The following is a 13,314-nucleotide window of genomic DNA, read 5'->3' on the forward strand; positions in this document are numbered from 1 at the left end:
ATCTGATCGCAGCAGATGGGAAGGCCAGAGACGAGATCAGAGGATCCGCCTCCGAGCGATGTGACCCGGTTCCAGCAGGCCTTTCGCCGCCGCGCCTCGTTTGATTAAAGGGAGGTCTGCCGCGATCGCCGCCGGCCGGCTTGCATTCAGGGCTGGCGGCGGGGGCAGCTTTCCTCACGGGCTGCAGGGGACAGAGGACCGGCTCTGCATTCTAATGCCCTCTTGCCCGCACAGGTTTTGGAGGTAAGGCTGCTGAGCTCATCCGTTTCCACGGGTTATTTATCCCACAGCAGTCACGGGAGGGGTAAGGCCTCAGGCCACAGGGAGGGGTCACGGTGCGAAGTCTCTCAAAAGCCGTCCCTGACCGGCGGAACTCAGAGGGTACCCTGGGAAATTAAATTTGCGATAAAAAAAAAAAGAAAGAGGACCGCGTGGTGCCCATAGAAGAGGAGGAGGAGATGGCGCACGGCAAAAAAAAAAAAAAAAAAAAAACACGGAGGCTTGGGAGCGGATTGGCGAGAGACAGGGCAGCAAGTCCGGGCCGCGTCCCAAACCATCTGATGCCCTCCCAGCGGGGTGCGCTCCTGCCGCCATCTCGGCTGCCAGCTCGTGGCATGGAGGGGGGGGGGAGCGGGGCTAACACGCAGCGGCCCGCTGAGAGACGAGATATTCTGAGGGTGTTTGAAGTCACAGAACAAGGGGGGCTGTGAGATTGAGGAGCTGAGGGAGGGCGATTTCAAGGAAGGGAGGGAGGGAGGAGGGATCTTGCGTCCATGACCAGGTTCTCGTGGGGAGGGGGTCTGAGATGGAACAGCGCTCAGATGAGCTAAGACCTGAAGTGTGCTGACTCCTCCTTAAATCTCTCTCCCAAAACGCATGGAGGGCTGTTGAAACGACGCTGACTGTCAGCTGTAATGAGAGACACCCCAGTGCTCACGGGCCTGTGCACAGACACGTGTCCGAGGGCATGCGTGCTTCAGAGGCCTTAGCGCCGTGCTCAGTAGGGCTGGCCTCGCGGAGCGGTGTGCTGGGGACCTTCCATGCGGGACGCGTCGCATTCCACAAGCACACCTTTTCGCACTTCCGCGAGCCTCAGGGCTTTTTTCCGATGGTGATTAACGACCGCTCGCATTTCGGCGGGGTGGGACGGCTGCGGCCCGGCGTCCCAGAGGCAGGCCCGCGTGAACTTTTAATGAAAGAAGCCCGCAATGTCATGCCGTGTCGCCGTATGTCACCGCGGCGAACGCCAGTGCGTGCGAGCAGGCATGACGGAAAGGGTACAGTGGTGTCAGCGACAGAGGGCTTCGGTGAGACATGACGCTAAAGCCGTGTCAGACATGACCCAAAAGCAAAGCCTAACAAGAGCGGCAGGTTCCATGCATGCACAGAGACTGCAGTGGCTTTGGAATAAACGCATAATTCCGCTCAGTCATCAGTTACTTCTCCTTCATTTTATTTGTACATTATCCCAGCATGGAGTCTATGTCATAGATGTATTAGGCTGGTTTCTAACCCCCCAAGGTTCAGAAACAAAACAGCAAGGCAGGTCCCCCCCTCTTTGGCAGAAGTTAAACTTTATACTTTTCAAATTGGTTTTACAGCAGAAGTCAACATAATGAAACTTGTTTTTTTATTCACTTTCTTGTTAATCTGAAACACACAAAGAACAACCTGGAGTCACGACTGGCAGAATGTCAGATCATATCGTAGGCAAGTTTTTTTTTTCCATTTGTGTCTTTTGAACTGAGTGATAAAAAAATAGATGGAATATTTTGTTACCAAAATAAAAATGCAATAATCACACCCCGGCGGCGTTTACCATTTGCAGGTTGTCTTGTCATCTTGTGATTCTGCCGTTCTGTTGTTGGTATAATGAGCGGGAGATCCACACAGTGCAGAGATGGTGACATTTTGGAGTCGGAGATTGATGGGTCGTACTCCTCATCTCATTTTACTACTGAAGGAGAGATGTGATCTTGCCTGAGGGGCGAGGTGGATGATACAGAGGATACAGCTTTTTCTAATAATACCAGAAAAATATGAGAGACCAGATTGTTCTCAAACCTTTTTTTAATGTTCTGACATTCACACATACTTTGATGTCAAGGCCGTGCGGTATTTAAGAGCTGTAGTTATGATTTCTCATTTCTCAATCCCAATGTCACCCCCCCAGTACAATTCTATCCTGTACTGTAAGTGTGAAATGTGATATTTTATCTCATCACGGGGGAGTAAACTCTCAGCTGAATGTTTAATGATTCTAATGATCCGAGATGATTTGCAGATATTGCTGTGCTGATACATCATTATAAACCTAGATGTCGCTTTGAGGGGAAAAATAAGAATTTTTAAATGGAGATATTGTTACTGGTCTGCAGCAGAGATACTATGACCTATTAAACTGTATAATGTATATAACTGTATATACAACTGCATATGTATTTGGTTCCGTGTCATTACACTGCCTCAGATTTTCTCATACAGAAACACTCATGTGGAGTGTTATGCTTACTGGTGATTCTAACGGAAACAGTCCACTTAAGCAAAGACGGGAAGAGCTCCAACAGCAAGTGAAAATTAGAGTGCAGTTCGCAATATGTCTGCCTTAAACATTAGTGTGGGCTACATTCTCATTATTGCACCTCACATATCCAAGGAGATCATCCTGTCAATCCGTAAGATTTCAATTTAGGAGCTGCTGAGTCTCCCTCTGTGGCAATAACATTAAATCTCCCATAAGACTGGCGTTTTTACAGTGCCTTTTCGGCTGTAATTACCCCTTTACCCACACCGATAGGCAGATATCTGTATCAGCAGTCTCGGAGCTGCAGTGCAGCGAACATTAACCATCTCAGTGGCTGTCTCTGGGCGACTGCTCGCATATTTATCTTGATTTTTTTCTGGTGCCAGCAGGTCAGGATGAAAATAATTGCAATGCCGTGAGACACTTCAATGCACTGCAACACAAAATTGTTTAGGTCCTATGAAATTTCACAGCCCAAAAAAAAAAAAAACCCCTAACGCTGCTAGCTTTGTGTCCAAGGTTAATGCAGTTTCTCTACAGGTGTTTTCTTTGGGTCTCGTAAGTCTGCATGTGTTTGGTTGGTAAACATTCATCATTATAGATGGTCAAGTAGTCACAGTGGCCAGGTACGCATAGCACTTTCTGTTGCTTACAGAAGGAGCTGTCTTGGCTATCTGTGTGGTGTTAGTGCTTTGTGGGGGTCAATAGTTCATTCTTCCTTTTTCCTTTTCCTTGTCTTTGCCTGAACACCTTGGTGATGTCAGTCACTATAACAGCCAATTACAATGCGAAAAGCGGACGGTTGGGAGATTGCAGCTCCAAGGCAAAGAGCAGACATGTAGGGGTTTCGCTTTTTTTGCAAAAAGGTCCTTGACTACAGCACTTCACAACGACGCACTCTGAAAGACTGCTGTCTTCCACCTCCATCTCGGCAGAGTGTGTCTGACCCCCCCAGCTGACCTCCTCTTTCCCGCCTCACCCAGGTGAGCGAGAACGCCAGGAAGGACCTGAAGGACGGGCTGGCCCTCTACAACACGGAGAACAACGTGGGCCTGAAGAACGCCTGGAACATCATCCAGGCCGAGGTGGGTCCGCCTCGAGGCTCTCTCTGTCACGTCATCGCCGGCCCCCCCGGGCCACCGCGGAATCGGTTCCGCATGTTCTATACACATGAACGGCGCCGCTAAGCAAAAGGCGGAAAGTGTATTAATGCGGGGTCACTGCGAGTTTATCTCGCTGCATGGCTACATAATGCATGAGTATATTCATATTCAGCAGCAAACGCATGCATTCATATTCACGCTCGTGACCAAATCCTTTCCAGTGTGAATTATACTGCGGGGAGTATGTACAGTGTGATGTCTGATGCAAGTTCCATTTAATTTCTCATTTCCCATGAAAGTTGCTCTCCACGGTGTCACATCTGTGGAGAAATGGCTGGTCTGCCGCTGGTCTGTCACTGCCATTGATCTTCACTGGCTAAGAGGCACAGTGTCTGTGTGATCTGTGTGTCTCTGTGCTTAGTGCTATCTGTATTTAAGGAGAACTGGCACTTGCAGAAACGTCTCTGCGTCTCTGTTTTTCATGCCGTTAGTATCTGAAGAGAAGCTTCTGCCAGTAATGCCCTGTTTGTGTCATCTCTGTGTCTCTGTGCTTAGTGCTGTTAGCACTTAAAGAGAACTGACACTGGCAGTCACTTGACTCTGTCTCATCTCTGTGCCTGTATTAAGCGCTATTAGTGTTTAAAGGGAAGTGGCACGGCCAGTAACTCCCTGTCTGTGTCATTTCTGAGTCTCTATGTTTCATGCTGTCGGTATTTAAAGTGAAGTAATGCCCCTTCTGTGTCCGCCGTGTGTCTCTGGTCTGCTCTGCAGTGGAAGTGTTGCGGAGTGACGGGCTACACAGACTGGCACGAGGCCCTGAAGGAGAAGGTGGTGCCCGACCGCTGCTGCCAAGAGCACTACCAGGAGTGCGGCCGAAACTCCACCAACATGTTCTGGAATCGGGTGAGTGGAGTGGAGCACAGCGGTCCTATCTGGTCCTATCCGGTCTGATCTGGACCAGGTTGTGTGGCATTGGGCTGAACTGGATTTTGAAAGAAGAGAGAGGTTCATATGCATATCCATAAATTTCTGCAAGCGCTGAGTAAGAAGAATTTAGGGTTAGGGTTAGGGTTAATGGAAATGTAGCACAGAAGTGAATGTACCTGCATACTTGTAATGCTCCGAAGTGTAAACTTTATCACGGAGGGTTTTAACCATGGAAGTCTCGGTCATTTCACCCCTGCTTCCCAAACGGACGGAGACATATACAGGTCACGTTACCATTGAAGTCTGTCCATTAGGAAAAAGGCAGTGCTTCTCTCTGGCCCAGCGGGAGTTTCCTGTGTTTGCATCATGTTTTTGGTCATCTGTGCCTCTTGTGTATTCAGCCCGCTCAGCAAGGAGCTGCTCAGGGTGTCTGTAAAAGTGAGTGTAGGGCATGGTGGGGTTTTTCATTTGTATTTTTCATATTATTTCTACGTTTGTGTGTCTGTGTGTGTGTGTGTGTTTTTCTGTGTGTTTTTAGATTTTTTTTTTTTTTTTTGGATATCATGGCTCAGCTTCCAGTCAAAGGTTTAACTGGATAGTGCGCTTAAAAAATTAATGCGCTAATTACAGCTCGAATGAAAAATGAAGAATTAGGAAAAGAGGCCGTGCCCTCAGGGACGTTTCATTCCGAAAGCCTTGGTTTACAGATATAAAGCTGTTGGAATGCGTGTCATGTTCATTTCATAGCGGCAGGGAGGCCGGCTTCACTAAAGCATTGCAGGGAAGCTGATTGGTCGATGATTTGTCCTATAGCAGCTTCACAGCCATGAATCAGCCGGAGGGGAGCTGACCGGTCAGCGCTGTGATTACATCAGATGCTTGCTCTCCTCGCTCTCTTCTTTCACGCTCCTTGATTGATGGCTCACAGATGACATATTTACTGAGGCTCTGAGGTTACATGCTGGTGCCAGCAGGGGGCCCCGCTGAGCTCTCTGCCCTGAGCGCTCCTCTGTCTGCATGCTCCCCTGCTCCGCCTGTCCTCTGACGCTGAGCGGCGTCTCGTCTCCTTCCAGGGCTGCTATGAGAAGGTGGAGGAGTGGCTGGACGAGAACAAACACCTGCTGGGCACCATCGGCATGTCCATTCTGGTCGTGCAGGTAAATACCGTGTGTGTGTGTGTGTGTGTGTGTGTGTGTGTGCGCGCGCGCGAACGTATATACACACTGTGCCCTCAATATTCATTCACATTTATCTCTGATTAAACACTGACACAAAAAACAAAAAAAAAAAATTATATAACCTCAGTTTGTGTATTTACACTGCGTCCTCTGTATGTATTCGTACCCCTATTGAATACTAATGAAAACGTGATAGAAACAATGCATATATTGGATCATTTTTTGCACTTGAAATATTAAACATTAAATTTATGTTTTAATATCTTTTCACAGAGCAAAGTCGTATTGTTCCCAAATAATCCATTTTATTCCAGAGAAAAATGAGGACAGAATTTATTCTCTCTCCTGTAGGTAGTGTTTTTAAATGCCCCACTTCTTCCCATAGGGTGTTATGAGGTTCTGGCCTTTCTGAGGAGTCTTTCTGACCTGTTTTCCAGCCCTCCTGACTGAACGCCTCTGCGTACACCAGATCTTCTGGTTTTCTGCCGTGAACTGCTTTCCTGAAATTCAAGCACAAATGTTAGATTGCATTGTGGAAATGTGTGGAAATTAAGATGGGCAGCTGCAAACACCGATGTGGTGCTTTGCTAACCTTTACACTGTTTCTTTGATTTGGATGAATGTTTTGGATTGTGGCTGTGCTGGACTTTTCAGCCAGGCTTGAGTTTTTTGGCAGAGGGAGCCAGGCTGTTGGCCAAAATGTCCTGCGAGGTGTTGGAGTTCATAACTCTCTGTATCTTAACAAGGACTCCAGGAGTCATAACCGTAAAACAACCCCAAAAATAATAGACCCCCTGCCATATTTCACAGTAAACCTGGGGTTTTTCCTCATAAAATAAGCTTCACCTTTCATGTCCAACCTACTACTGATGGGCAGGTCTACAAACCGCAACTTTCAGGTACAATACTAGTAAGGCCTATCTTTTATTGAAAAGAAAAGATTATTCTTTGGTCGTTAGAGCGACTTCAGCTCAGTCTGATGGCGGAAACATCATGTTTTCTGCTTCATGCGTGCTTTTTATTGCGTCATTTCATTTGAAAAAGTGACACTGCAACTCTAGTTTTGCCACAATTCACTCATCACTGGTAGGGTAAAGATTTTCACCATTGCATATATTTTTTAACCTTGTCAGATCATAGAGAGAGAGAGAGAGAGAGAGAGAGAGAGAGAGACTATGAGGACACTGTCTTTTTACTTCGAGTTTCCCATAATTTGATGTAATTTGATAATTTATGTTTAATAATAATTTGATGTTGTACAGATTTTGCAGGTAATAACTACTTCTACTTCTGATACAGTAAACTGTTTTGAGCCTGATATAGTAAATCAATCAGTGACATGTTTGAAATGAGCTCCATTCGCTATCGAAATGTTACAGGGGGCTTTTTTTTTTTAAAGGCCACACAAACAGCAGGGGCTGGAGGAAGTTGAATCGAGTTATAATTTCTGGGCTGCGCTCTCCCAGGGCGCTGTGAAATGGAACGGTGTTCAGGGCTGGAGGAAGCAGCTCTGCCTCCTTCCTCAGCCGTGCTTTGACCGGCAAAGACAGGACCCGCGTCCAAGGACGGCGGACTGTTATCAAAGAGGGAGTCAGCGATTTTTCCGGGAGTTAGAATTGCAGATGCCGGAAGGCTGCGCAAGGTGCCGTCTGTTTAATGAAGACGCGAGCAGCACAGGCCGACCGTTAGAGGTAATGGCGTTAGGATGAGCCGAAGCACTTTGATGTGAAAGTATTCCGCCCGTCCCGGGGACTGAAAAATGGAATCTTCAAAGAACCTCTCGTTTTCAGTGAATTTCAATTTATCCCGTTGACATAATTTTCTCCATATATCAGGTATTATATCATCAAAAGATATAAAGCAGGCCTGAATTGAATGTGAAATCAATATAGTGGTGTGGAATCTGTAATGTGCATTGTTTTCAAAATCATCTCTGCTTCAAGTATCATGCAGTATGATGCATTATAAAGCTGTAAACAGTGCCTTCCTCTCAGAAATGGAAACATCAGTTCTATGCACAGGAGCATAGATGCGCTCGCACACGCAGCCACACCCACACACAAGCTCAAGCGCGTAGCACGCCAGTCGGAGACACCAGCTGATGTCATTTCCTGTTTTGCAGCTCCTGGGAATGGCCTTCTCTATGACGCTGTTCCAGCAGATCCACAGGACCGGGAAGAAGTACGACGCCTAGGGGGAGGGGGGCGCACCCAGAGCACCCCTCTCTCCCCGCATCCCTGGCTACACCCCCCCCCCCCTTCCCCCGAGCTCCCAAGAGGCCTACACAGCCTTCATCTGCGTCCCTCTCTTCTCCTGTCATTTCCAATCAGTTTATTTGCCAAAGAGAAATTGAACTGGAAAGATTAAGGGCATTGACTTTTGGCAAGGAACACTATGTGCTATCTTTCCACATTTTTTTTTCTATTTGTTTGTTTTTTCGTGGTTAAAAGTTTGCCGGAAATAATAAAAAGATTAACATGCCGCTTTACTAATACACACTTCTACCCTGAAAGGGAAACTCTATGAATATATATTGTAACCTTTCCTCTTCTCCCAAGTTAAATGGATTTAAGTGTTGACAAATGGTAAGATCCCCTTCATGTACAAAGTCAAAGGAGCAACCCTAGCATGCTACAGCTTTCTTTTCTAATCAATGGATAACTTTGTTATTTAGTAAACAAAAAGTAAACAAAAAAAATCTTTTTTGAATTCAGCCCTTCTCCCCCCAGAGTTGTGTTTCCGACGTGGAATATATGGATGTTTTTTTGTTTTTTTTTTACAAATATAATTGGTTGCCGGATGTGTGGCTGGCAGTGGACGTGCCGTTGGAAGGTCAGAGTGGCTGTCGGGTGTCTCAAAGGACCCTCTGTGGAGATGGACGCAGAGAGACCGCCTGGACACACGGAGACTGGAAGCCTCCTTCTGGAAAGAGCCTCTCTCATTGGTCAGGCCAATGCCTGGAGTTACAGTGCGCTCCACAGAGACTGCAGGATAGAGACCGCATCCCCCACCCCCCCCCCCCCCCGAAACACCCTCCAACACACAGTCCCCAGTGTCTCCCAATCACAAGCCAGCAATGTGAGGTCCTGATGGCATTGGAGTCTGCGCATTCGTGGGTATACCGTACCTGACCCATCCACGTGGTATCCCTGTGTTCACAGAAGCTCAGTGCGGGTCTGGGCTGTGTGTCGAATCTGTGGGTATGCAGATTGCAGGGCTGAGAATGCAGATGGCTCCAGTAGGGCCACTGTTCCCTCTCAGAGGGGGGTGGGAAGGCCTTCAGCACACGAGGAACCAGGGAAGGAGCAGCTGACGAGTGTTTTTGAGCCGCTTCTCACACGATTGACGGTCCGAGTCAAGAGGCCAGCGGTGTTTCTCTGCAGTTCTCTTTTTTTTTGTTGTTTTGTTTTATTTTGCGTTTTTTTTTTCTTGTTTAATTTAGCGTCTTGGGTTTTTTTTTTTTTTTTTTTTCTTTCCCACGCGTCGGAGCTGAGCACCACTGAGCTCACTGCGGTGCTCATCTCCGTTCACATTCCGGCTCGAAAAGCTCAGTGTGCATATCCATACCTCCGGTCAGAACGCTGCTCCAAATCTCCAAACCTGCCCCCCCAGTCCAGGCAAGGCAAGGCTAGTGATCTGTGAGGGTGGAGTGTTAGAGTCTTTGAAGAGAATGGAGATGGGTACAGATTGCCGTGAAAAGCATGTCGCACTTACAGAAGTGAACTCAACAACAACTTGGCCAACTATGAAGGACTCGGTTATGTGTACAAGAGCAGTTTTTTGGTACATTTTTTTTGAAAGGGCAGGTCTGTCCGGATCCATGTGACAGCCGTCTCCTTAAGGCACTTTGAGAACCAGGTCTTTGCAGCTTTCCTTAGATCTGATGTCCGGTTAAGTCAGTTTGTGAAGTGTTTCTGGGCAAGTGCATGTGTAGTCACAGGCGCGTGACGTGATTGAGATGGCGTGAGATGCCCTTTAATGAGAACGGCAAAAATGGCCCACTGTTCGGTGTCCGTCGGGGACCAGAAGTGACCTGAAGTAAAGCAAGGGAGATTATTTCAAGGAGGGAAGGGAGTCTGCTTTTGGCTGGGAGACGAAGAAAACCTTGCACTGAGCATATCTGCTGCTAAGTGAGGGCAAGTTAGAGAGTTCCAGAACACGAGTTGAACCTGAAGTGCGGCAACGGTTCGCTTTCAAACTGCGTCGTAGCTTTTGTTCGCTGGAAGGTCTGACGCCTGCTGTCACTTGGTCTCTGTGTGGGCCCTGAGGTTAATATGGCTGCGTTCTCACTCTGCTCTTTTAATTAACGCACCTGTGTGCGCCTCCCCACCTTTACCCTGGCTCTACGGGAAGAAAACGCTGGGAACGGGAAGTGTTTGCCGTGTTAAACTATGAGGAACCAGCAGTTTCGCAAACTCTTAGCTGCCCCCGCAAACTGCCCTTATTCATGACGGCGATGCGCTCGGGCACAACAGCTGCATCGTAGGAGTGCAACTTGCCTAATTAAAGCGTCTCGCAGGAGCTGTGGGAATGGCTCTGTGACCCAAAAAGGCTAATGATCTCCTTTTTTTCCAATCCCAGTGCCATTCCCCCAGTCACGTAAGCGAGACCGTTGTTTGACGTGAAAATGCATGTGCAAATTCTCGATGGATTATCCCCCACAATGCAGTGCTTCCCTCCGAGAATGGTACGGCGGCCTGTTGTTTGAACTGAAGAGGTTGTTCCCTTTCCCTTAGAGGAGTTAAGAAGTGATATGACCAGATATGACCTTTATACGTTTGTACGGTAAACCACTTGGGGAGCTACGGCTTGATTATTCAGCTCAGAAGTGGATGCGAAACAGCCTGATCTGTCTGTTAGCATTACAAAGCTTCAGAAAGTCCTCACACTCCACCCCACCCCCTCCCCAGCTCAAATGAAAATCATTGCTCCGTTTTCATTATGCTTGTGTGATTTTTTTTTTTTTAAATACTAAAATCCATAACAGTATGTAAATTAATGTATTATAATTCAGCCCACGGTGGGATTTCCTGGAGTGTGGAGTGCTATTTTATTTACCCCTGTCCTTCATTTGTGTATTCACAGCTTGCTAGTGTTTGAGTCTCTTTATTTGTTGTCCCTATCAAATTTTCAACTTGTTTCGGAAGCAGAAATAGGCAGTTGCTTCCTGTAAACACTGCGAGGGATGGAAAAAAACGTTAAAAACCTGTCACTTTAATGCAGCTCTTCTGTCTTGTACTTTTGTCTTTTTTATTGTTTGTGTTAAAATTGATGTGCTGAATATCGTTTTTTGTTTCATTTTTGTCAGTTGTGACAGCATGGTACCATCAGTATTATTTCATTGAAACAAATTTAAAAAATCCAGAAAATTGTTATAAAAAAAGTAATAACCACAGTTTTTTTCTATAAAAACAAGCCACAGCTACATATTGGTCTTAAAACGTACACTGTAATTCACAGGTGTTTATGAAGGTCCGGTTGTGTGTGACAGCCAGCAGAAGGACCCGTGCTTGCAAGTTTCAGTTTGGTCGACTGGGTTGAATATGTAATGTAATGAATATTATATCTGTAGTATATATTTTACCCCTCACTACAGATCCACCATTAATAATTGGCCTCTTATGCTTTTGCTGTGGGCAAAGACAAGATGCCACTGGACTGAACTGGTCAGCTTGTGAGGGAACCCCTCAGTTGTGCTTTTGCAGTTAAATTCACTGCTTCGGGTCATTACTGACGTATACTGTGTGACAAACCAAGATCGACCTCTCCACACGCAAGGTGTTCCGGGTTAGTGGCTTCATCTGATATTTAATGGCAGAAAGTACAAGGTCAGGAAAGTAATGAGCTTCCCTCCTCTCTGTTTCATTGTAGTGTGCATACTGAGAAAAACATAAACCCACCCTTGGAAACAAAGATGTTTTTTCATGAATTTGGAGATGACTGATTTTGTACCCATCCTTTTCTTTTCTTTTTGTATGGATGTAGTATTCTTTTTGTAACGTTTTCAATTCAATGAACCCGAGTGTCAGTTATGTTCAACCTCGTAAATGTGGAGCTTTTCCCTTTGTTTGTACTGTATTCAAGTTACCATTTTCCAGCTTGCATTGAAACATTTTGTGAGTTGCCTCGAAAAAGGTCAAGTATTTTTTTTTTTTCCACATCTTCATAGAAACACTGCTACATAAATGAAAAGAAAAAAGAAATGCCCATACCTGTATTTGAGTTTGGGTTATTTTTGCAACATGATAATCACAAGGGTTCATTTTTACCTTTTTTTAAGAGAGCTCTTCAAACTGTAGCGGTAGGGAAAAGTGCACTGGTGAGATGAATTAACTCTTTATGGTGTTATAAGTTGATGCCTGGTAGTCATATTATCTGACATATATATCTCAGACATCTAAAAGCTTGCCCTGTGGAGTTTCTGGAAAATTAAGTGTACTCTGGGTATTTACATAGTGCGGTGCAATAAATTTAATCCTTTAAACTGAATTATTTTATGAATAAAGTGACACAAAGCCCATGACATCATACATTCATTGCCTTCTAAGTAATTTTTTTGAAGACTTTGATGCTGTTGATATGATTTTTTTTTTTAATTGTTGCTTTGTTAGAAGCACTGTTGGCTACAATATATATTTAATTGTATTTAAATGTGCTAACCAGTAGCATTATTTTCGGCCCATGACTGGACAGCCACTCAGGGCGCCCTCGCCAGGTGCCCCAGGGTTACCACGGAGACAGCATGGCATCTCCCCACCTGCATCTCTGTGTCTGTCTCCTTGCCGAGATGCCAGAATCCGCCAGGGTGCTTTTTACATACAGTAAAAAGATTAGTCTGAATGCGGAGGGAGGGTTTCCACGGAAATGAGGAGAGATGGTATGTAGTATGTGGTTTACTTTGCTTTTTAATTTTTTTCTGCTGGATTTGAGTGCAGGAGTGCTTTTGGGCTCTGCTTGATTTTCATGGGTTAGACTGATTCTGGACCTCGTTGTGTGTTAGTGAAGTTTAATGTGCCATTCCATCCAGGGTTTACTTTAACACCACTGTTCCTTCTATGCAAAAGTACCTACTATAGCCTTTGTACAGATTATTTTGTATTAGTAATATGTACTTAAATAAAGTGAATAGAACCAAACCTGGTCTCAGAATATGTGTTTGTTTTCATCACATTACATTACTTTCATTTAGCAGACACTCTTATCCAGAGCGGACTTCCAGCTCAAAAGAACAGAAGTAGATCCATTCAACTTGAACGAGCAGCCGTGTCAGACCAGGCTAACAACACCCCCAGACCAGTGAGTGTGAGCATAGCACTATTCAAGCCCTACCCTACATTAGGTTACCCTAAGCTTACCTGGACACCTGACATTCACAAGTCAATGATAGTACTTCTGAGTATCGAGGATTGTGGGTTGTTAAATGATTTAAAGTCTGCAGTGCTGTCTGTTAACTGGTAAAACCGTGACAGTGACTGATAAGCAACAACAGCCAACAAGACAAAGACCGACAGGCTCAGATAACTTGCAGGCTACAAGATCTGAGCACTGATGAAATAGCACTGCCTGCCAATCACATTTAAGT

At 45.8% G+C, this 13,314-nt stretch overlaps 1 protein-coding gene across 1 annotated transcript in view; it reads left to right on the forward strand.

Annotated features, from left to right (window-relative positions):
* Nucleotides 1–7,955, forward strand: part of LOC118770261 (tetraspanin-9-like) — a 55,036-nt gene extending 47,081 nt beyond the window's left edge. The window contains exons 4-7 of the mRNA XM_036517827.1: nucleotides 3,508–3,609; nucleotides 4,399–4,530; nucleotides 5,628–5,711; nucleotides 7,855–7,955. Of these exons, the coding sequence (XP_036373720.1) occupies nucleotides 3,508–3,609; nucleotides 4,399–4,530; nucleotides 5,628–5,711; nucleotides 7,855–7,926 (390 nt within the window). The 3' untranslated portion in view covers nucleotides 7,927–7,955. The remainder of the gene's footprint in view (nucleotides 1–3,507; nucleotides 3,610–4,398; nucleotides 4,531–5,627; nucleotides 5,712–7,854) is intronic.
* The last annotated feature ends 5,359 nt before the right edge of the window (nucleotides 7,956–13,314 follow it).

Source organism: Megalops cyprinoides, chromosome 23, assembly GCF_013368585.1.
Source record: "Megalops cyprinoides isolate fMegCyp1 chromosome 23, fMegCyp1.pri, whole genome shotgun sequence".
Lineage (NCBI taxonomy): Eukaryota > Metazoa > Chordata > Actinopteri > Elopiformes > Megalopidae > Megalops > Megalops cyprinoides.